Source organism: Apostichopus japonicus, chromosome 22 (assembly GCF_037975245.1).
Source record: "Apostichopus japonicus isolate 1M-3 chromosome 22, ASM3797524v1, whole genome shotgun sequence".
NCBI classification, from domain to species: domain Eukaryota; kingdom Metazoa; phylum Echinodermata; class Holothuroidea; order Aspidochirotida; family Stichopodidae; genus Apostichopus; species Apostichopus japonicus.
In genome coordinates, this window is record NC_092582.1 from 26,308,318 (window position 1) to 26,336,198 (window position 27,881).

Here is a 27,881-nt window from a genome sequence, read left to right on the forward strand (position 1 = left end):
AGCTGACCATCTTACAAAAGGAAATAAGTATTCGAATAGGCATTCAATGAAATAGGTGTTCGAATACTTATTGGAATAGCTATATTTAGCATTCTCTAAGCATTCGAAGGAAAGAAGTATTCGAATACCTATTGGAATAGTTATTTGAAGTATTCAGTTAGTTATTCTAAAGTCTGAATGCTTAAATTTTTGAACTACCAACTATACAGCTATTCGAATACTTAGCGAATACTTAGCGAATACTTAATAGTTATTCGTGTTGGGTAAGGGTTGTCTCAAGTTGCTTTTTAAAATAAAAAGTTGTTTTTACACAGTTTAAACAGCCAAAAGGATATACTTACATATCTTAGCTTTGATTGTCATGGATATTCTGGTATGAGTTTACATGCAGGCATTGATGTAGGAGTTTATTGACCAACAGTTATGTGCTGCTTGCTTTTCAGTCATTTAGTGAGCACATCTTCATTTACAAGCAAAAATTGTATCCGACTAACATTTGGAATTTTCAGATATCCTACCTGTATCGCACCTTAACAGATGAGCCCTTTGAGGAATTCCGTCACTTTTACTTTTTGACCAGCCACCTACAAGGAGAGGGTCTCGATATAGATGTTGGAACATCTTGTCCCGCTTGTCCAAAGGTAACGTGAAACCTGAATTTAATCATACAAATTACTTAACACATGCATTAAATTTATACAAAGGTTTGCAACTGGCAAGTTATAATAGCATTACAGGAATCCTTCAATAACGATGACGATGCCTTACCTGATCTAAGGAGTGGAGTACAAAGAAATATTTAAATACTTAAACTTTAAGCATCATTCTGTGTCTTTAGCATTCACTTCCCCCCCCCCCCCCCCCCCTTCCCTGTTATTAATAATTTATTGGATTCTCAGCTGTCAATTTTGGGCAAAAATGTTGCTTTAAATTTGCTACAGCTCAAATAAATACAAATGTTACTATTCTGCTTTTCTATAATGTTTGAAGTTATGATTATTGCCTAGAATGTTCCTCTAGTGCAAATTTCAATGTCTCTATGTACAGTGAACTTTTTATTTGGAATATTAATTGCATACTCTAAAAATTTGTGACAGCTCATTCAAAGATATTTCATGCTAACACCAGGAGAACCATTGCTGAAGTCCATCACCAATTGTCCTTCACAAATTTGAGAATTCTTTTAACATATCACAGGGTGTCTTAAAGCAGCAGTTTGCATCCTTTCTATGGTTTTTCTCAACCTCATTGACTCCACAATGCCATAACGACATACATAACAATCTTATCTATTCACATCTTACTTCAAATGGTGGCATAAAAGTCGAAAAAATTTACAACTTTCAACTTTGTGTTTCTCAAAGATATTTTCCGTTGGGATCCCAATAAACCTGCCCATAATATGAATATTGAAACACTACGAACGGCACAGACCAATACGTAATATAACACTATGCTTGATTTGTGTACAGTCTATATGGCAGTTGTACCAGGGAGTGCCATAACAACTCGCTGGTTGTACCAATGCAAAGTCTTGAATCTATTTTTAGCAATGGCTCATAACTAAACCTGCATCCCTGATTGGTTGCATTCAAACTAGTGGCTTTGGGGGAACTGTATGCGATTAATTTTAAATGTGGATTTTGTCGGAGGACACTTTTCTCATTATCTGCAAATTTCCTTAATTACTCGCCAAGTAACGCTGTTGGCAGGGAAATACTTGGCTAATATCTTAGTTTGCTGTTTTGTGATTGATATATGTAAAAACCTTGATGGACATGTCAAAAAAGTGGAAAAAGGCGACAAAATGCAAAATGTTGCTTTATTTTTTTGCCTTGCTAATATTAAAAAAGTAACAAGAAATAATATATTATCATGAAAACATACTGTACTGTATGTAGTTACAGTGTTGGAATAAACATACATAGACCATTTCAGTTTTAAATCAATCATAAAAAGTAGATTTGTTGCACTCTCTCCAAATTTAAATGATGCTTTGTTTGCACACTTAACAACTGGAATCCTGAAAATATTATAAGTGGATAGTACTATTTTTCTCAAATCCCTTGAGAGGACAGAATAGCATGGATTAAAGCCTATTACAATACATAATCCCTCATCAATCTTGTTTGTCTCACCATCTTTATCAAGAGGTTTGTGTCTGTGAATATGTGGTTTATGTTGATCCCACCACTATTTATATGCAGTATATGACATATGTCAATTTCATTTACAGTTTATGGTAATCTTTCATTTTACATTTTTTCTACTCCCCTAATAGGAAGAGGGGGACATTTTTGTCAGTTTTGATGCCAATTTTGGTCTTGTCAGAAAGAGCAACTCAGGCACAAGTTCACAGCCACCGAAGCATGCTACAAGGTACTTCCTTGATGATAAAGAAGTTAATTCTTTTGTAGACAGCTACCAATCTGATGAAGTGAACAAAGAAGACACTATGGTAGGAGACTTACACACTTGGAAAACAAAGACTTTCATGCTATCATTCCAAAGTTCATGTATTTTCTTTTTGCCTAGGTAGAAGCTCAGATATTTATGATCAGTTAATGATGTAGTATCCAATGATGAGCTCACATTCTTAAACAAGAATGTTTGTCCTCCTGACCTAACTCTGTTGCTGACCTGGGAGTGACCTTCTGGTTTTTTTGTCCGAAATGAGAAGTTTGAACTTTTCTCTTGTTGAAACACAGTATTTGTATTCATTGTCCAAAAAATATACATAAAATTATCTCATCTGAAATCTACCATATATCTGCAATTCTGATCAGCTCAAATGGTACAGCTTTTGCAGGCAACCTGACCATTTCGAACAAAAAAGGAGGGGGGGGGGGGGGGCTTTTATCTAACTAAACGGAGGTATTGCCCTCAAATGACTATAATTGTTATCTTTGCATGCCTACACTTGCAATCTACTTAAAGGAATTGTCTGGTGGAAGATTTTGATACATTGTCCTTGTAGTTATTATTTTTCTCTTTCTAACCATGTAAAAATTGTCCCCATTCGACGTTTTCTTCTTGTAGAAATCTGGTTTTCAAATTCACCAGTTCTCACCAAAAGTACCGTTTGTTCGAACGCTTCAATATGGTGATTGACGTAGTGCTTGCAGATAGGCAAAACAGGCGACTTGAAGTTAGCACTCCCAATTCCGCAGCAAATTAACTCACGTGTAAGCACATTGGATTGCCTCATATATATAACGTACATACTCGCGAACGTATATACTATGATGCTCAGTTGGTGTACTTGTATAGCGTTACACATAGTACACTCACACTCAAACCACAGTTCATTAACTGTTCTTCGAAATCGCTGAAATAAAATTCACGGATCAAATTAACAGTAAAAGGAAACTTGTAAAGTATTCGTTAAACCGAAAGATGAAACTTGGCGGGATCGATGTCATCGCAGAACTGTCCGATTGTAAACGTTAGAGTAGCCTATACACGCGAACATTCTTCGCGCTGGAGCTGGATACCGCGATGTATAACAACGAAGAGCCTGCTGTTAAAACTTATCTTGTGTTACACAAAGACCACGAAACCACCGATCTACTACATATATTGCGGCTTAAGGAGTTTTTTAAATCATATCTAATTTATAAGAAATTTCACCGGAAATTATTGAAGAAATTGATCGAATCGTTGTCAGAGCAGAATATAGCACTGAGAAGCTTAGGCTTTGCAGAACTGTCCGATTGTCAACATTTGAGTACAGCCTACATGCGAACATTTTTCGCGTTGGCGCTGGATAGCGCGATGTATAGCCTGAACAACTCAGAGTCTGCTGTTAAAATTTACCTTCTGTTACTCAAAGACCACGGAACCACCGCTCAAGTACATGGCGGCTTAAGGAGTTTTTGAAAACATATCTAATTTTTAAGAAATTTCACCGGAAATTAAGGAAGAAATTTATCTGTATACAAATGCTGTTTTTGTTGTGATTACCGTATAGGTACTGTGCGGAGGGTGGGTTATGACGCAATCTGCTATGGCAGAGCTGACGTCACGTATTGTACTGTTCAAATCATATTTGAAATGTCTATCCATAACGTTTAAAAAATCGTTTCTCCGTCAAGCGCAACATAAGCGTTCTCATACTTTGACAACATGTTTGGAAAATTATTTACTATATTTTAAGGTAACTTCTTTGGGCCACCAGACAATCCTTTTAACGAGTATGTCTTTGAGTTTTGCACCTGGTTGGTGCACTCGAGTCTATCTTCTTTTGTGTTCTCTTGCTTTCAGTTGTTTTAAAATTATTGAACTTCTTGAGTTATTTTTCAACTACATTCATTTTAGCCACATTTGAAATGTGCAATCTCCTTTGATGTACATTTTGTTGTATTTTGTGTCATATCTCTAGGATTGTAGCAACTTCCAGGCAGCCAATGCAATTCGCTCAAAGAACAAATCCGCAAAATTGTCATCAAAGGGTGTCTTCGGCTGTGCATGTAGACATGGTATTCCTCATTAAGCATGCGCAGTGTCGGGTGTCCGCCCAGGCCTTACATCGTACTCAGTACGCACTTATTTTGTAACATTTGGCGCTCGTTAAATTCCACCGAGATTGCGAAACACAACCCGCATAGAGACGATATACAGACGTAAACAACAATCTCACAAAACTCAGGTCTTTCCCGACTTGAAGGTTAAATTATAGTTTGAAACTTACTCTTTACACTGATCGGAATATTTGAGTGTCCAATGTCAACCTCACGTGCAAAGAATCACAGTCTTGTAAGTGATATTGGTGATATTTTGAGATAGATTTGCGTTTGGCTGAATCGCTTTCAGTACCAGTCTTACTACACATTTATATACAGTTGTTTTTCGTAGTTACCAGATTCGCGATTATCTGATTTGATTTCATCTTATTTACCTTTTCTCGAGGTTTATCCTCAAGTGCCCCTACCATTGTTTTGCCCAATGCATTTCACGATGTACCACAGGCCCTGCCCGTTTAGCTATTAATTATTTGACCCACAATTGCTGTTGTTCGAGTATCGGTACCGTTAACGCTGAGTTATTGATGAGTAAGCAGTCTAGTCATTGTGTTGCCAATCAGTTGCCGATCCGTGATTATATTTCATCGAATTTTAAGGCCGTAATTATTAGTGGGTTAAAACTATTTCGTTATTGGGGGATAATACTAGCCTACTGTAAGTGGTCATTTGATTCACTTATATTTATTAGATATCATTAAATTTTACATTTGGTTAAACCCCTTGGAGACATGATTTAGAGGGAATGTTTTGCTCATGAGAACCGCAAGGGTGGGCGGTTTGTGGACATTTATGTTGGGTTGGGGCCTTATAAAATACTTACCTCCTTGGTATTTGAGTTATTCTTCCCATGTTTAGCGAGCTTCAGACTGGAACATTTTCAGATTTAAAGGGCTACATTGTCAATTAATGGTGTAGTTTTAAGAAGTGTGTATGCATTTTCTCTCTTGGTTATTTTGAATGGCCTTTATTGTTTTATCTTGACAGTTTACCTTGAGATACAGACAGTGGAAACCAAGTATTGACCTTTGGCCGTTATTTCTATTTCGTGATTAAAACTCACTGGGGAATTTGGGACACACTGTATACGCACCCCCTGAACCCAGTAAATGCGCCATGGTGAACGGTGAGTATATCAAGTCTGGCTATGATTGTAACTCAAGTTCTGTCAAAAGTTTATAATTTACTCTGAGTGAGAAATTTAATTCAGATGTAAAAAAAAACAAGTTATAATACAATCAAATTAAGATATTATCAGCTAGCTACATTTGTTGATCAGGAAGTTATATCATTATTTTTGCATCCATGATACAAGGAACAGGGTGTTGTGCTCCTTCAGTCAATTTTTGTAAAGAACCTTGTAATCGCACTGCAGTACCCTACAGTAGTAGCCATGTTTGGTAATGCACTGAATAGTAATACTTCCATGGGCAAGTTTGAGGGTATAGCTTAGGATCTTTCAACCACTTGGTCTGAATATGCCAATTTGATGTGGTTGGGAATGGCCGCAAGATTTAAAGCCTGTTAAATGTTTGTCATAGTGCAGATGCTCTGTAAACATATCTTTGACTCTTTCAAGATCCTCTGCCATATTTTAAGCCTAATTTATGTGTCACAACTATGAAATGTTGAGCATTAATAGAGAATACCAAGATATCCAATGATAGACAGGCCACAGCTACTGTTATTTCTCACATAATCTCATTCCATAAGTTATTGTATCTTTAACAAAGGAATATAATTACTGAAATATCCTTTCATGGGCTCTGTGCCACATACACTTCCTTGACAATAGCTGATGAAATGGATTAGTTGGCATAGTGCAAATGCATAATGTTTGTGTTGCTTTGATTTATGATGATGTAAGTAAAGTTCATGTGATGTAAACCAAAACTTCAAACCTATTTGGCACATTTGCATGTCAAACTCAACTTGCAAGAACTCTTTGACTATCAGGAATGAAATTTAGTTTGCATACTTCAGAAACTAGTGCATTGTTTGTAGTAACTCTTGAAGGTTATTCATCACATGAACACAATGAGATATGCTGGTGGTTGTTGTGAGCATTCCTGAATGAAGTCCGGAACTGCTGTTCTTTGCCCTCTTTTTATTTGAAGACTATGCCTTTCTTCAGACCCAACTACTATAGCCTTTTAGAGATGTTAACATCTTTCCTTAGTGATGATATGATGCATCTAAGGTGCAAAGCACACTCAGTATCCACAATCGAATTAATGCATTCATTGATCTTGTCATCCTAGAAGCCTGCACATGTATCGTAAAGTGTATGCCCTCCCTACGCTGCACGTCAAGTTGTATGTAATTGGTTTCTGTAGTATTTACACATGTATTACTGTTTATGTGGTGTAACTTGGCCATTGTGGTTGCACGGATATCAAACTGCTGTATATTTAGTATGTCTGAGAAATTGGTGTAGCAAAGATTGCTTCTGATCATGCCATTTTATTTACTCATCCCGAGCATGAAAAGGGAATGGATAATTCTAGTGAACAATTTAAAGCATTTTCTGATGGAAATTTTTGATACATTGTCCTCATAGTTCTTATTTCTCTTTCTAACCTGGAAGTGAAACTTGTCCCCTTTTGATGTTTTCTGCTTGTACAAATCTACTTTTTAATATTCACCAGTTTCTCACTAAAAGCACCATTTGTTTGAGCACATCTATTGGGTGAATGATGTAATGTGTGCAAATTGGCAAAACAATCGACTTGCAGTTTGCAATTCCATTTCCGCAACATAGTTACTCTCACAAGTACACGCACAGGTGATTCCCTATTATATATTACTGTACGTACACATTGTGAACATAGGTATACAGCCTTCCATGATCACTTGGTCATACATAGCTAATCACTGGTAATATTGATGTAGATTTAGATTATATTTGTACTTGAAGATCTGCATTATTGGCCTAAATTAGCACCCTATATTGCAAAAGTAGTCTTGTATTAATTAATGGTCTTGCCATGGTATGAAATGAGCTCTGTACTTTCCACAGTAATTCTAAATAAGGATCATCCTTTAAGCCTTGAACTAACACTAAGAATTTTCTCTCAAGTCCTAAGAGGGCACAAGAATTGAAAGGTATATTAGCAGCTTTTTCCATGTTAACACTTTTAGGTAATTTTTTTTTCCTTTTGCAGGTATACATACTGTACCCGGCACTACTGTTAAAGAAGTTGGTTGGTGGCACTACATTATACTATCATGTCATTTATGATATTGCGTGTCAATTCGAAGGACACATTAAGGTGCGTACTGTACCTCTAACACCTGTATGTGGAACACAATACGCCCAATACGTAATGTATTTTCCTTACCATTGGAAACAGATTCACAATGTAGAGTTAATCTAGGTTTCAGAGTGATTTCTAAATCTTGAATTCGTTGTGGCACATTGTTGTATTAATTGAATTTCGTGTAGGAGGAAAATATGCGTCACATTCTTAGCTCATACTAGTATCCGCCGTAGACATCGCTCAACTTCAGATCTATCTATCTGAAACTATCTGTCTAGAGATCTGTCTGACTGTCGGTCTGCCCATCTGTCCGTCTATCTACCATGTATGTACGTCTGCCTATCCGTCTGTCAATAACTACATATTGAATGCTACTATTCCTGCATTCGGTTGTGAAAATTTATCACAGTGATCACCACGTTAGGGGCATTACTAGTGCTCAGGAAGCTTAGATCAAAGTTCTCTTACAGTAAGAGTCATCAGCCATTTTGTGTAAACACAAAATATGCTTCTCCTCCCACAATTGCAATAGATGGACAATGACAGTTGGTTACAGTTATCATAGGCTATGCAGTGGCCTACATGGGATGTTCAAGAACTAACATCGTGTTTGCCTACATTTATCACTAAGGAGTTTAAAATGTTTGAAATGATGATAGCTCTCTAAGGTGTAGGAGTAAGCATGTAGCCAACAGCCATATGCCCCCAGCCTGTATCAAGTATACATCAGCATGCATGAGTGAGAATTAATTGCCTTTGCATAATTTAAACTTTATCTGAAACACCAATTACTGGAACCTGATTAGAGCACATTAAAGTGCATGCAGTGCAAACCTTCTTTGCCAACTCATGTCTCGTAACCATATAACATTTCTTGGTACTGACCAGAACTGAGCCTTTCAATGGTAAGTGGGACCTCATTGCTGATCCACAGCACAAACCAATGTATACAGGTACATTTTGTTGACCTTATATGTGGTCATTTCCTTTTCAGTAATGTGATACCCATTTCTTATACAGATTAGCAAGGATATTACAGTGTAAATGTTACAGAACAAAAAGATAAGTTTTGTACCAAAATGGAAAAAAATCAGAGGTCATCACTCCTGCATCTCTCAGAAACCTCATAAATAGGTCTTACCTGGACACATTGTATAGCACTTGTCTGGGTGTTCTCAATATACTGTAGGAAACACTCCCTGTTTAATTTCCCATAGGAGCAGTACTCAATGACTCACAGACCCCCCCCCCCCCCCGCTACACTGGATGTTCTGTCAAAAGGCTAGTTTATCATGAATATCCTGCTTACTCTTAGATCCCCAGTGTGTGATCATGCCGTTGGAATTAAGTAGAAAATGTTATGCAGCTGTCTTGCCATATGTATCAAACTATGTCACATAATTTGTGTACAGGTCTCAGTTGATCTGTGGTCATGAATGAACAGCTTTTTTAGGGATCTACTACCCCTTTGCAGAGCTTATCTTGTAAATTCCTCAAACACAAGGTTTTTAAACTTTTGATGGTTCAGATCTGCATTTGAACTGCAGAACAAATTTACCATCCATAATCTTAGGATCTCTTAGGCTGGACCTGAACTCCTTCAGGGGGTCCACTGTAAATGGAGAAATTTTGTTTATTTCATATATTGTAGTTGTATGTTTTGTGTATAGTGGAGGCAAATTACCTCAATCTGTGGCCATTTCCTGAAATGTCACAGCTGAATGTATTTCCAGCGCATTGTGAAAGAAGTTATGTTTGGGTCTTCCTAATAAAGAGTTAGCAGATTGATTTGAAAATTTACATAAGTTGGGTTCATTGGAATTATATCATTGAATGGCAGCCTGCAGCAATCAGGCTATCAGGATATCTCAGAGCTCAGGTTAAGAAATCATCATCTCAGCTACCAGTATGTAGAATGCTGGGGGCCTTGCAAGGCTTAAATGTGTTTGCCCCTTTGGTACTCTACATTAAGCAAAGCAAGTCTAGCAGCAGCGTGTCAAGTTGTTTTCCATTAAACCTACATCTCCCATCATTACGTTATAACGAAGTGTACAGTACTTTGACTTCAACCTTCTTTCACTTAAATTCATTGGCAACATAATGTGCTACATCAGCATATTTAAGGCCTGTCTGGATTTTGTATGGATTACACTGTTTACCAATTGTAACTTACACTTGCATCAGTGACTATTCATTCAATGCTTGCCACGCATGGCAATTGCCATCAGCTACCATGATGTTGATGAGCCAAATATTGGTAAGCTGAGTTGACCAAATCTGTCTTATTAATTTGACGATGAAAAATTGCATTCAATAGTTGAGAAGGTTGAAAGACAATCATGAAGAAATGTTCCAGGAATGTTCAGTCCATGGCCACTGCCATCACTAAATTGGATTTAGCTTCTGACTTGATCATACTTTATTGAATTGTTTGTAATTGTTTGAATGACACTTGACATACCGTTTGTTTTTTATATATCTTATTAGAACTGGATTGACAACACAAAAACAAAGCAACTCAGAAGAAAATTTGGCAGCCTCAGCAAAGCACCTTCACTAAAACCCAGGAAAAAAGAATGCATATAGCTGCTTCATGGCAGTGTATATTTCAGAACATGGTAGGTAGATATGAATTTCATGATATTTGAGTAGTCAAGAAAACCCAACCTTGTTTCTGATGCAAGTCACAAGCCTTTTAATTTTATTGTTAGAAGAATTGAGCAAACATCCAGCTTTACTATTGGCCTTCTTTATGGTGGTTTTGAAGGAGGTGGCTTGCGTCACCCCACCCCCCCCCCCCCCCCTTCTATCCTTCCCAAATCACTTTCCTTGGTTAGCTGTGACATAGATTGTTAGCATGCATGCCATGATATTTCAAAGAAAAAAAACTAAGGAAATGTGGTACTAGTACTGATCATAATGGTGGTACTACATCCAGCTGTTTGCACTTTCTGACTGGGGTAGGAGTCCACATAGTCTAAAATCCAACACAGGACTAACACAATGTAGGTTGACGTGTTGGTTACTAAATTGCCATAACAAGAGAAAGTGGTGAGCTTCTAATGATTTCTTTACCATAAGTCAGCTCATACACAGCTCAACATGACAATGTTCACCTATATGCAACCAAGGTAAGGATATAATGTCTGTCTGACATAAGTCTATCTGTCTGTCAGCCTGTCTCTGTGTCCAAATTTGGAAATATTCTTCTTTTCACTCAGTGTCCAATGTAACTGAATAAAATTTAATGAAGTTGGATGATTGGGTTCTGTGCTGTTCATGAGTTTGTGATCAAGGTCATGTATGGCTTATGATGTGTCATAAATATGCCTGGAATATTCAAGTATTTGAATGGGAGCCTACTTCTAGAGCGGATTATTAACATGTGATTATATTTAGTTTGCAATGCCTGATCAAGATTCATAGTGTTCTCTAGTCCTGATAGTTTGTGAGAATTTAATTACTTGAGGCCAGCTGATCAAAAGTCGTGTAGGGGTTCCCTTAAAGTCATTTTGTGTTCAAAATATCGTGCTACATGTAAGCATGCATGTTTTGTAGGATATGGGTTTGTCTCCTGCACAGGTACAAACGTGTACAATAGATCTGCATGCAAGTAGTCAAGTAATACTGTGTAATGTTGTCTGGAGTGGTCTATATATGCTACACTCGGTACTTTCATTGAATGAAACAAGTTCTCTGTCTGAATTCCAAGTAATTAACCACCTTTAGGGATGCAGCTATCTGGATAAAATACTGACATTGAGCTGCCTTTTATCACCATTGCCTAAATGAGTTAATCTTCAATTTTTCTTTGTTTTGCAGCAACATCACCTGAAAACCAGGGTACAACCCTTAACAAAGCCAATAAAGCATGGAAGAAAGTCAAGGGTACACCAGAAGTCAGCAGATACAAAGAGCAAGCAGATGACAAAAATAGGATGGAAGCCGAAGGTGCTACAATCAGGCAGGAGCATAAGAAGGTCATGGCCAGGCACATTTTGACTGAAATCAAGAAAATGGTAAAACACTGAATTAGCAGTAACCAAAGGCTTTCATTTGCAGTGAGAGTGTTTATACATACAATTTCATGGTATGTCAGGTATAATACTGCAGATATTTCAGTGGAAGACTGATGAATATAACAATCTGTATGCAAATTAGCAAAAAATTAAAGCTGCATATTGTTTCACTCCCATCTGTAGGTATGACATTGCAGGTGTTATCATGGCTGCTAATTAAATAGTCTTTCACTTATGTTTTTATTGCTTGAGTAGGACTCCAATGACTATGCCAAATTATGTTTCTCTATATTTCATTACCGGTGAAAATACTCTAGTACAACATTCCCATGCACTTCACACTTGACATAAGAATTAAGGCGCAAACTCCAACCAATTTCCCCCATATGATAGAACTTGCATGGAACTGCTACGTACCTCCACATTTTTTACCATAGAAAAATAAAAGTGGAAATATTAGTGTGATATCATTGCAATTAACGCAGAGGAAAAATCTTCACTGTTCCTATTGTTTTTATTAATATCCAACTAGGAAGCTAGAGTGATGTGATTTCAGTAGTAGTGGGTGAGGGAATTTTCTGCTCTGTACTGAAGAACAGCAAAGTCATATTTCAAAGTATTAACCAAAAAACAACAATCACAATCAAATTTACCACAAAAGTCATAACCAGTGAAGCAGATTGACTCTGTGATGTTGCATGTAAACTCCAGTTACTGTATTCTTTCATCAGTAGATGTTACAAGCATGTCCGCTATGATATCATTGACTCAAATAACTAGCAATTCAATAATGCACCTGAAAATTGCAATGAATTATAATTGGGGTATTGTGGTGGAAAACAAAAAGGGATTACATCTTTTTTTTTGCACATCTGTTTGAGTGTGTGTTAGATTGTTGAGGGTGCTTTAATGTTTGTTCGTATTACTGGGAATAATATAATTGTTCTTCATTTCTTTCCAGTGTTTTCATCTTCAAGAGTTGGACTTTGAAGCAATGTTCGTTGCCATAGATACCGAGCAAAATCTCCATAGTTCAGGAACTACTGAAGGCCATAAGTTTTTAGATAAAGAGGTAGAACTCTTATGAAAATTTGGGCTGAGTGTTATAGGTATGCACAACAATTTCAGTGTTGAGTTACTATACATTGCAGTTATTTATTAGTCAAGTTTTGTGGCATAGAGACTTTAAATGCCTGGAAGTCAGATTGCTTTGACTTCATCCATCTTACCGACCAACATCCCTCTCAAGTTCTAGCAAACCAAGAAAAGAAAAAGAGTTGCTGATGTAAATTTGAAGTAGTAAGGAGAATTTTAACACCACAGCAGTAATATGAATGGGTTTTTCAGTAGAAGTCAAATCTATTAAGTGGTGTTTTGTACAGTAGCATAATTATCCAACAAAAATCAACTGCATATGAGGAAATATTTATATTTATATTTTTCATACATTCATTTTGAAGGTAGATTAAACTTGTGATTGTTTTTTTCTTTCTGTTTCATTCAATAGGGGGTATGCTGATGGTCCTGTTAAAGAAGCAACCCGTGCAACACTACGTACCAGCGTGCAGGAGCTCTTTAATGATAAATACTGTAAGTGAAACTGACTAACTCACGTTCATCGATTGCATCTTGGGAGAGAAATATTAGTATTGTCTCATTGTCACCTTATAACTCATTAGCAATGAACAGGATTTTTTTTTATATGATAAAGTCAAATTCCATTCTTTAATTGCTGAGTGAAATACAAACAACTGGAACATCAGTCAATCAGTTTCCCAATTGTTTACAGTACTCTACTTACATTAGCTGCCCAATATTGATTGTTCATCATTATTATGAGCTGCAGACATTAAAATGCAATATTCCATTTTTTCGGCTCATAGTAAAGTATTTACTACACAAACAATACTGTGGTTTCTGTTTAGTTGAAAAAGAAAGTAATTTAGAGAAATTTGATGTCAAAGTTGGCAGATTCTCACTGACCAGAAATGTGATGCGTACAAGCTAATGAACGTACAGGACACCGTGTGTCGTCATTCTGCAATGTGTACCGCTAACGCAAAACAATAACAATGGACTTTCCTCGTACTTCTCGTAAGAAAGTAAGCCATTTATTTAACTTCAGTCTTGCAATAAACATGCAGCTACAAGAGAAAGAAATGTTTGTTAGAATTGTTCACACATGGCTACTTGAACTCATTTTGTTGGCAGTTCTTCAATTACAAGTAAATTATGGTTACAAACCTGCCTCAATGACTGATCATATTTTGTAAGATTCATTGCCATTATAGGCCACTTTACATAGTGTGCGGTATGATATTGAGGTCTTGCCGCAATTCCAATGCCTACCTTGTGAAAAATATCAACATTTCAGGTATTTCTTCATTTTTGTTGCAATTAATCGTGTTTGCAGTTAGTTTTCGGTCAGTGGATGCAGTTGAATCCAAGAAATACAAAGCTTTGTGGGGTATGTCTCAGTCTTGCTGCCATAAAGTATAAGGCTTTCAGCAAGTCACAACTCCACAAAAGCAGATACACAAGAAATTGGAACACCACAGAAAAAAAATGCCTGATGGATTCCTTGTTACACATTTTATGAGTTTCAATAGTGAAAAATGCAATAACTTTTACCGTCTCAGGAAAATATATACATGCTCACACAGGACCTTCTTGTGTAGCAGCGTACAACTATCTTTTGTAACGTGATCTTTTTTTACTGCACTTATGGGATAAATCACAGCTGAAGCTAAACAATTGAGTATGCACATTAGAATAACAATTAGGTAATCGTGGCTTATGAGTTGCATACTGTATGTCAAAATTAGGGAGACAACCTTTAGAGGGCCTCTGCGTAGACACTGCCCTTGACGTGTTTTGTATACAGATTAACGAGAGTGGGCTACAGGGAGGTGCGCAAGGGGACGGTATTCGAGCACAATTGGCATGGATAATTTCAAATGGTATAGCAAACATGCCAAATATTCAAAGCATACTTCCAGCCTACCAATAAGGATGACAATCTCCATTAACAGAAGGCCCAAAAATGGAACTAATCAGACTGTGCAAGAAAGAAGTATCCATCTAGTATAGCCCATTATTCTTCCTAGGGTAAATAAAAAAGCTTAAACTCTTCGCTGGATGAATAAGTCATATTTTCTCTCATCCCCATTGTCTATAACCAGTCGTATAAACCTGGATTTACCTAGATATGACCATAGGCGTAGGAGGCCAATTTGATTGGGGGGGGGGTGGCTGTAACGACTTGCTGGAAAAATATACCCAAAATTTTTCTCGCGCTTCGCACACGTTCAACATGTAGGCATGCATCAGTAATTACATCGCATGCCAATAACATTTGCCGTGTTATTACCATTTTGGGGGAAGTGGATGATGGAAGTACAATGATGAAAAACACATTGCAATTTATTTTTCTTTCAGTAGGTGCCAAAAAATTCTCAGCATATTGCCAGAATTTTCACAAATACGTATGATTGGGGGGGCTGCAGCCCCCCTTCCAGCCCCCTGCCTCCTACGCCTATGGATATGACTAACTGACATGAAAAGAACAGTCAGCCTGGTGTATGAAAGATATTGCTTATACCAAAAGGTAAAAATTCTGAGTTTAGAAGTAAATATCTTACATAACGCCAATTCGTCCCAAGGAAACCTTTCGGAAGAATGTATCCTCTGTCCCAGTCATCATTTCTGTGCTGAACATATTTTTGCCCGCATACGGTGGGAAACCTGGGAGTGAGAAAGGCTTTGCGAGTTCTCCTTACAAAATAAATCCAAAGCCTGCAGCGTTTGTCGTCGGTTTGATGACTGGGAAACATAAAGAAACTAAATCTTCAGTTCTAAAAGGTGTATTGGCAACATCCTACTACACAAATCATTGGCATTTGGATACTAACAGTATATATATGACAGAGTGTTGTACAGGCATAATGTAAGCGCCGTACTGAAGTGAATAGCTGGATCGAAGGTTTTCCTCAAACGACTCCGCACATCTACACCTACAGTGACCTACAGTCACTTGAGCGCTTAGCAATGTTTGTGAAAATAGGAATTTTTTTGTCTGAAAGTGCTAGGTTTTACTGAGTCCCATAATAACATAATGCAATGTGTCATAATGGAAGTGAAAATATATAACATAAATTTGAACGGATTAGAGGATGTAGAAAAACCACCAGCTATGTAATTAAAAGGAATTAAAATGTGTTCAACTAAGGAAACTTACAAAGCTTTAATGTTGGGAAGGTTTCCAGTGAATAGAACAGTTCTTGTGTTTTAATATTACACTGTTAGCTGGATGGAGGCATGAACTTGAGTTTATCATGTGAATTAGTAAACTATGTTACTAGCTATCTGATTTAAGGCACATTGCTATGCCTGCAACATTTTAAGGACACATGTTTGGTTTATATGATCACAGATGCAGGTACGGGCAGGAGAGCAATGAGCTACAAGCAGCTTGCTATGGGGAATATGGTGGTAGACGGTCTGCCACCTGATATTACCTGTAAACGACCGTCTGTGTATGGAGTCCATGATCTGCAAGCAATATTACACAGCAAAAACAGTATTACCATCCGTAAGTTTGTTGTTTTATTTGTATGTCTTACTAGTAAAGCCAGCTCACGAGGCAAACTAGTGTTATACCTTTCAGTGAGCAGATATCCTTTTGCTTTTTACCGTCATTTACAGTCAGCAGCTGTTATAAAGCTAAGCAGGACAATTTGAACACTTATAAACATGATAAGAGTGGAGGCGGGGGGGGGGGGAGGGGGGTGGACGAGAGTGTCTGGGTATTTTTGCTGCAGAACTTCATTGAAATTGTCACATGATACATGCTGGTAGGTACACACAGTACCCACTTGAAGGGAAATAATCACAATGAAATATATTCACTGAAATGGAGGAGGGAGGGGTCTGTCCTTAATAGAGATAGTGGTATGTTATAGTTACACCACTACATAAACATTTTGACCCTGGGCTTAGGGTACTTGCTGTTTTTTCGTCCTGTAATAGTGCTCATGACTGTACACATGTATATTGTCCATATATTGTTGTATATACTTATAGTGTGTGTAAGTTCTCGTGAGAACGTAATCATTGTAACGGAAACATTCCTGCTTTACCTCACAAGGTACTTCCAGCAATGCAACTAGAACTCCAAATGCCAATTGCCTATCAGCAACTGAACATGGTACGTACAAAACTTATATCGAACTTAAAGTTTGCTGATATAACATACTTTTTAATGATATCTTTTGTTCGATTTTACAGCACAAGTCATTCTACTTCCTGTTCAAGATCTAAACCTTTTGGTTTAAGTTGACCATTTGTTAAAAATTCTCTGGAGCAAAATGACTGTACTACACTCAGGCTTATTGTAATTCTGTAGCTCGGTAATGACCATGATCAGAATGTTAATATGTCGGCAGCAGAATTGCACATATCAAAGCTTAAAAAAAAAACACAAATATAATCAATTTTATATAATGTGCTCGCTCACTGTGTTTGTTCCCTTTTCTCTGTAATTTCTGTTTGCAGTGTCTGTGAGTCATGATAGTCAAATAGTAGACCAGGATCAAGACCAAGGCTCTAGACGCGTGATGAAGCTGTTCATCCATCCTGCGACCAAGAGGGTTAGTGGTTTGGCTGTCATGTTCTACTTCATTTCTATCTTTATTGCAGTGGTTAGAAAATTCTTTGCATATGCATGCAACAAGCATTGCATTTCATCATTTTTGGTTTTGATGATAATCGTAACCTTTATAGCGGTTGTGATGCATGCATGTGTATGTGTTGTGAAGCAAAGCTTGTAAACACGATAACTCACAAAGAGAAGCGTGGACATCTATTATCTATTATACATAGAATCTATTCTATTATACATAGATATCTATTATACATAGAATATCGGTTTACCACATTAAGTGGAAGAACTCTTACATTTTGGTGGAGGTCAGAGGTTTTTGGGGGTCAACAGAGGTCAAAATTGTAAAAACTTCATAAACAAGATATCTCTAAAAAGGAAACCTAAAGAACTATCTCATGTTTGATATGTGGATGAAATACATTGAATGTAAGTAGCCTTTCAGTTTGGTGAAGGTAAAAGGTCAGTTAGGGTCAACAGTTTTAAACTGTGAAAGCCCTAATTTAAACATATCTCAAGAAGAGAAGCTTGAAGCTATTTCATACATGGTAAGTATATAGGTGTATCAAATTTATTTCAAGGAGCCCATGATTTTGGTGGAGGTCAAATGGATCAAGCTGTGAGGAATTGTCTATTCAATATCTCAACAGGTAGCTTGCTGCTAAATAATAAGCTAATATGTCACAATGAGTTCAAGAAACTTATCAGTGGTTACATTAGGGCAGGAGCTTTCAATATGGATAGTATCTTATACATGCTTTCTCTGTCTTATTGAGATCTACTGTATGTTGTACAGCCTCACCACACAGTAGGTCAGATCGTTATATAGGTCAGATTGTTATGCTATTGATTATAAATCTTTCATCATTGAAACCACAGTGCATTTGTGCAATCTGGTTCTTCTTTCATGTGAAATGTCAGATTTAATCACATGTTTTGTGAAGTGACAAGCAAGGTGATATATTACAGGGTATTTATTTTGTATCTATCACCTCCAAAAGTTACTGGAGTGGCAAAGATTTTGTAGTATCTTAGGGGAGTATTTGTCACCATGACACTCAGGCAAACCCTTGTTTACCACTGACATTTGTTCATTCCTTAGGCAGAAAAAAGACAAGGCAGGAATATGCCCAGTAGCTTGGACAAACAAGGGTGGGGGGGGGGGGGGAGGCAGAGCATCCACAGGGAAGACTTTAAAACATAATTAGGACCACCAAGAAGTCTACCCTCAGCTTCAAGATGGAAGCCAGCTGGGGTTACATTTCACAGCCCCCAATGATCACCCCCCTCCGCTCCTTCCATTGGAAACAGTGTAAAATGGGGTCTATGTTAACCTCTATACATTGAGTATTGCAGTTATCAAATTAGGGTTGTGCGGGATCCCGGTAGTCAAGTGAATCCCGGTATCCCGATCCCGGTATTGACTAATCCCGATCACAGTGCAATGTGTAACTACTACCGGTATTGGGAAAACAACTGGTTATTACATTCGTTTCGGTATCATTCCCTGGAATCCCGGACATAATAAAAAATATCTACGTGTTACTATTTGAAATAAAGAAAACAAAACACAATTTTTTCTGGTTTCTGTGTTCTTAGTTTGAATAATATCTGATCAACTTACGTACCTGCCTAGACTAGGCTATATATTAACAAATCAACTTTTCACTTAGTAATTTGGACCTAGGCTACAATAAATATCGAACGTTACTTGCGCTCAACATGTTACGGGACCTCAAAGTTATTCTGAAATTTTCGTTATTTATAATTCTTCCTTCAAACGATGATTGTCAAGGTTCCCATGTACAAAATCTTACCCTTATGCATTTCACCTCATTTTGTTGTAATAATTTTAACGATTTTATAAATTTTGAGCCAAAACCGCAGGGAGTATCCAGGGAGTATCTCCAGTTTAAATCCATCTTCGCACGGGACTGTATATTATTATAACCTAGGATACGGTACTGGTACACAGCAGTGCAGTACTTGAGATTTTGATGCTGTAATGAAATGGATTCGTCTATTAATACGGGGGGTTCCACGATGTCATTTATATTTATCTTTCGCTACTTTTTTAATTTTTAAGAACTTTTGTACGAAAGATTGATATTGCATGTATTCAAAGTATATTTCCTGGAGTAAACAACAGCCGATTAACGATAAAAATAAATCTGTACTATTCTTATGTATGTAGTTTGTAATCCCGTATTTACGTAGCCCCTATGTTATATTCTAATCGTCTGAAGTTCCAAACACGTGGTGACTTGTTGATAGTTAAAAACTTTTCATTGTGAACTTTTGAACTTGAAGGGGTTGCCCTATTCCAATATCATGGAATAGTGGGGAAATCCCAATTTATGTTTGTGTATGGATTACAAGTTTAATCCACGTGCGAACGTGTTAATCTAATATCGTACGTATAGTATGAATGAAGGATGGTGTGGGTTGCTTTTTTCCAAGGTTTGTGCTTTTCTTTTGGAAGTGTATGTTAAAAAACAAAGGCCCTAATATAGCGTGTTATATTTTTAAATTTTATTTATAAACGTGCGTGTAAGAGTATGTACATAGCTTAGGCTATGCATATTGAATGTATGACATTGACAGTCTCGTAACTAAGTGCTTTGAACCGTAGATGAAAGTTGAGGAAAATACCGGTTGTAGTTACGATACCGGTATTCATGTTGCAACACTACCGGTTGTGTGAAATCCGACTACCGCACAACGCTATATCAAATTAGACAATAAAGGAAGCACCTCTCAAATTGATTTTACATTGGTTCATGCATACAAGAGCATGGAGAATGGGTGAGGGTAGAGATTAAAGGAAAAATGTGACAAAGATATTTGGGAGTAGGTTAACATTATTACATATAGGCAAAGGTATATTAGAAAAGTATATCTTAGAATACTACCGTGAAATTAAATCGGTTAGATAATAAAAAGAAGAAAAGTAGGGTAGGGATATATCCTGTAGTTTAGCCAAACAAGGAGGGAAGGATAAGAGGGAGGGGGGGATAAATCAGGACCACCAAGAAATCTACCCTTAGCTTCCAGATGGTAGCCATGCAGCTGGAGGAACATTTGATGGCCCACAATGAATCCCTGTGGCCCATTGCAAATATGGATAATTGGGGTCTATGTTTAGCTCTTCATCAATTGAATGTGATCAATAACATAATAAGGCAATCTAAAAGGGAGGAAACTTTCAATGTAATCTTGCATTGGGTCTGCATAACAGGTTTAGAGGAGGGGTAGGGTCGAGATTGAAGAGATAGGGGAGATGTTTTGGAGTGGGGAGACATTATTACGTATGCTATATTAATTGTGAAATGTCCAGCACTGCTACTTTTGACCTTAATGTACAGAGCAATGAAGGACAAGGCATCCCCTCCCCTTGCCATTTGTTACAAACAGAAGCCAAGGGGTAATTTTTCACAGCCCCAATGTTTCTCCCCATTACAAACAGGGTAAAAAAGGGTCTATGTTAACCGCTGCACATTCAGTATTGCGGGCAATAACAAAATTTGGCAATCAACAGAGGAGGCAGCTCTCAATGTGATTTTACAGGGGTGCAGTGAGTATTCTAATTCACTGGGCATACACAATTTCTAAAAGTAATTGAATGAATGAACAAACATTTACAGATATCAGATATATACACTATGAACATGAAGTTTACCCACTAGAAATCCCAAATGCATTTATAAATGGCAAAAAGATGTATACAGATCAACCTCACTATAGTGCTTTACTATTGGATTCTATGCAGTACTCTTTTTGCCTTTTTCAAATTTATTTGGTATTGACTTGTCAGCTTTCTGCTGAATACTTTAGGATATATTATTCCTTTCAACATTTCATCATGGGACTGGATTAAGATTAAGTTATGAGTAGGGGATAATTGCTATCTGTATGGAATAACATATGAAGCAAGCATGTATGAGTTCTGACACATTATTACAATGTCAACATTAAGTTTATTTAAGATGATCCTAGCAGGTTAGGGTCATGTACCATAGATCCTATTGCTCAATTGACATAAGCTTTTTCAATTTGCCTTCTTGCTTTGCAATTGCAAAGAGATATCTTGTAGTTTTTAACACATTGACATAGTCCTAGATTTATCCATTTTATTAAATGTTTTCTTTTAATGGGGTTGCAATAAAAATAGGTATTCAAATAATCAAACATAACCAACTAATCAACCAAGTAAACAATCAATCAATACTGTAAAATAAAAGCAAGACTTTGTCAAAGTTAATATACAGTAAAGGCTGTTAAATGAACTACAGTATTAATTGTCAGAGCATGATTTATATTGCTCTGTTGTACACAGCTTTAATTTCTATTGATGAATCTTTCTTAGATGATCAACAAAGCAGAACGATTACCTTCAAAAGGCCAAAAAAGGATATATTTTCCAAGCTGGAATTGTCATTGGTTACTACCTAGAAAAAATTAGAAATATGCAGATTGGAATTAAGTATAACGTAAGAGTATTGTAAAGTAAAGGCCAATACTAAATAAAAGTGTATTTTATGTGAAATAGATTTGGTTTCAAACCAGTGCACTTAAACCAACAGTCAGTCAACTTTTGACTGGTGAGCCAGCAAGAAATTCAGGCACTCAGCCATGAACAAAATGAATACTAGCCAATCCCATGCTACCTCCCCCTCACCCCCCCCCCCCCCACCCCCCACTCACACCTCCAAAGAAATACAGTCCTTAACTCTTCAGAGAAAGGGCTTTCAGAGCATATATTTTCTTTGTGGTCAAGACAGCTAGTGTACAGGTGAGACCCTTTCCATAAATGTCTGCTACTTATACCTAACAAATTTGTCTCAAACAACAGAATAGAAAACAAGTGCAACAAAAACTTATAACTTATGGGTACTACAGAGTTATCTCTGACATCACTGTCTGTAGGTTCTTCCTCATTCTCTGGCTGCTAAAGAGAAAACAAATACACCTCAATTGATTTGAATATAAATGAAATTCAATGCACTTTCAAGAATTGATGTTAGTAGAGATATTAAGGAGTAAGGGGGGGGGGGGGTTCAGGCATTCATCATGCTCTTGACAAGAAAAAGAAAATAATTACTGCAACAGGTTCTTCATTGATACTACTTCCTGTGATTTCGTCTTCATTTCCTAATGGCTAAACATCGAGAAACAAATACACCTCAATAGTTTTGAATATAAATGACATTCAATGCAGTTCAAAGAATGCATATAAGTAGAGATATGAAGGAGTGGAAGGTTGTCATGGTCATTTTTGTTGTTGTGTCATTTAAGGGAATATACTCTGACTGCATAAGAGAAAACAAATTAACGAATTACGCCAATTGTTTTGAAAATATATGCTTGGACAATAAAAACCCTGCTAAAGCTATAGGCTTATAGTATACTGTAATAGGTTTTGTATTATATTGAAGTTAAAAGCTTTCTTTTATCAACTCAGTTGCAGGAGAGAAGCTTTCATGCTACAAAGTAGCTAGTATCCAGGCTCTTCCTCAAAGTCATCATGAAATTGCAAGAAAAGTGAACTCAGTAAAGTGAACAGCAATGTCTCGAGGCCTTCCTTTGCCACGACTTCTCCAAAAAGTGACAGTGAAGTAACCCTCTTGCTGTGGGTAAATGGCAATGCAGGTTTAAGAACTAATATAAGAATAGAGCATAGGGCTGGGCAGAAGTGGTAGCAGAACGGGGACATTGTACAGCAGTGGCAATGAAGAGTGAACACTTCCCGTGATTGTTTCCTCACTTATGTACCTAATTACTGCAATTTGGCTCTCTCTCACACTCTGAATACTGAAGAAAAGAAACTTCTGCATAACTTTCATTGAAATTTAATTCAGCGTTATACATCTGATAGGCATTTTTAAGCGATGTTTATCCCACAAGGTGGCATGGAGGGGTTTTTGAAACGTTGAACATTGAAGCTTGTCATGACATATGATGATAGTTTGATACATGAAAGGAAATCCAACTGATGGCACTTGGCAAGAAGTAGCTGCGGGTAACACAAACACTACGTCTTTGACATAACTAAAGTGATGAAGTTGACATTATCATTCGAAATGGTGATATCGTGTGCCGCACTTGGGTGCCAAAATCATCCAAATGTGGCAGTGGACGGTAGTTACACAGGTAATTCTTAGGAAGCGATAGTAAAAGCAAGTAAATAGGAATCTAATTACTTTACTAGTGTCGTCTGCCCAGCTGCTTGTTATTCACTGGACCCTGAATGTAACTATCCTAGGCCCCTAGACCGACTACGGCCGTCCTTTCGGATGCGATATGACTAAAGCCTATTTACAAAATATAAGTGTATCCCTAACGATAGATCCAATTGCCAGATTGACATGCGATGATGGTTATGATGTCATAGGTTTATCACTAAACAATTCAATACTAGGAATTGGGCTTAGTCTTACTTAGGCCTATGTACACAGCATTGCCCCTTGGCAGGACCTATTATCTTGCAAAAACTACTACCCACATGCAACAGTATTTCTCAGAACTGCATGCATACACAGACTAATATGGTAGTATTACACAAAAGTAAGTGAGTGTGGGAAGAGGGGGTTGGGTGCATTTTCTCGGCATTTTCCAGGGACAACTATGACACTATCTGAGTGGAGCACTAAAATAATACAAGCAAGAAAAATGTTTGCTATGTGCGTCTCAGATACTGGAAATAAAAACAACATTAAAAGTTGCAACAAACAACATTAAAAGTTGCACAAAACACTCCACTTACTCCAGTCATTATAGAGGCGGAAAAAAAAGTTTCAAAGTTGGTTCTTAAGTCAGGAGTATAGTAGGCCTACTTACCACTCTGGTCACCATAACATGTCTCTTTTTGTGCAAAGTACACCTACTCTTTCACACTAACGTGTAAAAATCAAATTCAAAGTCGAATGAAAGGCAAAGCGCCCTCACTTTTTCCAAGGCTTCACTGCTTAAACACAGCGATGCACTGTGTCGGCATTCTACCTAGTTGAATTTCTATGCACGTCAATCACATTGTTAAACACCTGTAGAGCTATAGTACATGTCCTCATACATCTCTTAGTTTTCCATTAATACATCATATAAATGTACCGCTGAAGGTCACCTTGACAATCGGCAAACATGCATCTCTGTTTAACAACTTTGTTAGCCAAGAAGTAACAATTCAGTTTTCTTTCATTAATTATTTAGAAAGCGAAACTGATTTTGGTTAATTGTTCATGATTTATTTTTTTCAAATATATTTTTACACTCAAGACTATTGTTTAGCTCATATATTCCTACAAAATCATGATGTTTGGGGTTTCTTTGATTAAACCTTATTTTGAATTTGATTTTTTTTGATCTTGTAACAACAGTGTCGCGTTGTAAATAGACTGTTTAGAAGGCGAAATGTTACGGCTTATGTGGAGTTTAACGCTTAAGTGAAGAACGGCACAATTCAATTATTGTCGATGTATAAAATGTTACCTCAACAGTGCTACTGTGATATTAAACTAAAGCGATACGTGTTTTTGCACCAAATAGTCGTTATGCAAAACATTCTAAACAATTTCGCGATTTTAACGATCAATCAATGAACAAAAGAAGAAGACGTTTTACGAATAAAACTACATTTTTGTACAAGATTTACGCAATGACTTACTGATTTGTTAACATCCAAATGGACATTATAGTAATGTTTGCCTTGTTGGAGTCATATTATATCGTTGCATTTCGTTGAAATACTTAGGGTGGTTTTTATTTTCTTCAGTTAAGTGTATTTTTCTTGTAATTGCCTATAAATTTGTTGGGGAATGTAATGTCAAAATAACAACCTGTTGTTGGGACGAGTGTTATTTAAAAAAAAGTGGTGTCAAATATAAAAACTCTTAGAAGAGGGGACGGGGGGGGGGGTGGTATCAGGAAGGAGTTGTAGGGTAAAGTCGTTCATTCAATGACAATTGAAGAAAGAGCCATTGATATGACTATGGGGGGGGGGGTAAGGGAGGTGTGAAATAGTTACAACAATTTAGAATGTTAAAGATAGAAAAATGTATTAAATGGTGGAAGGCATTCAAACAGTTTTGTCATTGGTGGGGTTATAGGAAGGTAGTAGAGAGGTTAAGTAGTCACGCGATATCAATTAAATCAGCTGGAAAAAAATATGACTACTTGTCTATTAATATTAGATGTGGAGGGTTTGCGGTAGTGTGGAAAAGTCATACAATGTCAAACAACGTAACTTTTGTTGGATATATGACAAACGTTTACTATTTAATCGTCACAAATCATCAGTCTAAATTACTACTGGTGATATAGTATCAATCGTATATTATGAACGATACGCAGATGCTAATAGGAATATCAAACATTTTGCTTTTGTAGTATCATGCTTTTATATATCCAAATAAATACACAAATTGTATTTTTTTTTATTTTATGAAGTAATGGATTGATTAAATCTTTTTAAATTCTTATATATAATTGCAAGTTTTTATGTTTTCGACAAAAAATAATTATCCCTGATTAAGTTTGGAAAAGTTTCTAATCTTCATAATCATTTTTCTTTCCCGGCCACGAAAATCTTTTTATTTGACAAAAAAAAATAAAAGAAAAACATTAATCTTTACCATCTTCTCCATTAATGAAGAAATTGTGATATGATAAACTCGGACAGACGTGCAGACACTGAAATTACGTCAACGGTTATCCTTCAAATAATAAGGTCCATGAAAAGAAAAAACTACACGGTTGGTTACGTAAGAAAGTTGGAACGTGCATTTAAATATGTTACTGGAATTTACCATTAAATATGTTTGTATTAGTTGTTTTGTCATTATTATTCAAACCATTTAGGAAAGGAAAAAGACAATAGCCATCGCCTGGCACACTGTTTGTAAATACAAAGATTCAGTTAAAAGGTTTAGCACTGTCGTGGAGTGCATCTATAGTATTGCAAACCAAAAGTGAACCAATTTTATTTTCTTAATCATATATATGCATTCCTGGAATTGCAAATGATATTCAGACCGTTCCGCTTGCAATTATATAACTACGATATGCAAATAGGATGGACTGTGGACCCTGCTTGATTTACAATATTTCAGTAAAAGTAGTGTTTTGTTCATAATCGGAGGAACAGAGAAATAAAACAAATGGGTTGTTAGCATCCATTCAATACCATATAAATATAATAACTCAATCTGATAATTGTAATCCGTTGGCCATAACATGTTGGAACCAACCGTCAGAGAACTAATGAGTACTGGATACCAGGTTCAATAAACCGCCTGGATGGTAGGTAAAGCTACGCTTCTAAGGCAAGAGGTTCGCAACTGGTAAAGAAGGTCTTAATTTCACTGTTGGTAACTGCCACCTGTATCGAACAATACTAGTTGTCACTCTCGGTAACCACGTCATACACCCACAACAATGTCACTTTCCGTGTTTAAAACTTCCGGTAGCCACGCCATACTCCATCCGAGAATGGTAATAATGCTATTATCCACACGGTTTATTATATACGCAGAAAATAACGTAATATTTAGTCGATGCAAAATAAAAGTGAATTGGTTGGATTCAAGCGCACAATCTGTTTATGATTACGAATGTAACCTTTATATCGATTGACCTTAAATTTCCGCCTTTTCTTTGAAATCGTGTTCAGACAGCACTTACGTAGCTAAATTACTTCCTTATCGAGAGTACGTAAACAATGTGATAAGGCAAGAAGGGAAGCGTTCAGATTGACCTCAGAATGAAAGTAACTATTAAATACAGTTCCATTACGTGTTTCAAATAACATCACGGGTTACACAAACAAATGCTCACTGGCGTTAGAATAGCAACAATATGTTTCTCTCAGATTTTGCATTTGGATAATTTACCTTAAGATCACTTTTTTTTAATCTGTTAAATTGTTGTTTGTTTTTACTAATATGATTTTTACTTTTATTTTGATATCAAGAGAGCTAGAAATTTTTGTTATAGAAATTAATCGTCTGCGTTGAAATATAAACCCAGCGACGATCTTAGTTGCAGGCAAACATAAATCCTGAACCGTTGAAAAATTGGTTATCACACTGCGAGTATTACTAGTCAAAAAGGCAAAGCAAACTTTCAGAAGGTTTGGAAACTTCGTCAGCAAGTAATTGCAAGACTGGGTCTTAGCGCCCACCTTTAAATGATTTGTATCCCCTTAAAATGTTTGCACAACTCGTAAATGGTACCACAATCTGAAAATGTTGAAAGCAACGAACCCACAAAATCAATACATTTGCTACAATTGTTGTTAGATCCGGGGATTCTACGACTGTACCAATGAGCTCGACTTATTAATAGATGTACGTTCACTAAGTTTTCTTGGTTGCTATATTACTTTGATTGTGTTAAAAGTCGACTTGTAAATTGCTACCACAGCTATTCC

At 36.8% G+C, this 27,881-nt stretch overlaps 1 protein-coding gene and 2 long non-coding RNA genes across 6 annotated transcripts; 2 read left to right on the top strand and 1 right to left on the bottom strand.

Moving 5' to 3' along the window:
* Nucleotides 1-398: 398 nt before the first annotated feature.
* Nucleotides 399-5,603, top strand: LOC139963903 (uncharacterized). Of its 3 annotated transcripts, XR_011791794.1 has the most exons (4): nt 399-641; nt 2,282-2,458; nt 4,382-4,755; nt 5,508-5,602. It is a non-coding gene; the product is annotated as an uncharacterized lncRNA (long non-coding RNA). The 3 variants fall into 3 exon arrangements; XR_011791792.1 differs by lacking the exon at nt 5,508-5,602 and having other exon boundaries at nt 407-641; nt 4,382-5,501; XR_011791793.1 differs by lacking the exon at nt 4,382-4,755 and having other exon boundaries at nt 409-641; nt 5,508-5,603.
* Nucleotides 5,604-7,772: 2,169 nt separating this feature from the next.
* Nucleotides 7,773-13,550, top strand: LOC139963704 (uncharacterized). 2 transcript variants are annotated; one of them, XM_071964790.1, is made up of 5 exons: nt 7,773-7,792; nt 10,268-10,398; nt 11,603-11,799; nt 12,761-12,908; nt 13,307-13,550. In XM_071964790.1, exons 2-4 carry the CDS (start codon nt 10,374-10,376, stop codon nt 12,884-12,886), a joined length of 348 nt encoding a protein of 115 aa, XP_071820891.1. In that variant the 5' UTR covers nt 7,773-7,792; nt 10,268-10,373; the 3' UTR covers nt 12,887-12,908; nt 13,307-13,550. The 2 variants fall into 2 exon arrangements, with proteins under 2 accessions (XP_071820891.1, XP_071820890.1); XM_071964789.1 differs by lacking the exon at nt 7,773-7,792 and having other exon boundaries at nt 9,151-10,398.
* On the bottom strand, nt 11,656-23,350 carry LOC139963709 (uncharacterized). Its single transcript, XR_011791741.1, has 3 exons — nt 22,560-23,350; nt 21,850-21,906; nt 11,656-11,782 (listed from the first exon to the last, which is right to left on the bottom strand). It is a non-coding gene; the product is annotated as an uncharacterized lncRNA (long non-coding RNA).
* Nucleotides 23,351-27,881: the final 4,531 nt, after the last annotated feature.

Bases quoted from the DNA above. Each gene is read 5' to 3' on its own strand.
- LOC139963704 (XM_071964790.1), top strand. From the start codon at position 10,374: ATGGCAGTGTATATTTCAGAACATG. The intron at 10,399-11,602 runs GTAGGTAGATAT...TTTGTTTTGCAG, and splicing joins AGTGTATATTTCAGAACATG to CAACATCACCTGAAAACCAG. The intron at 11,800-12,760 runs GTAAAACACTGA...ATTTCTTTCCAG, and splicing joins TGACTGAAATCAAGAAAATG to TGTTTTCATCTTCAAGAGTT.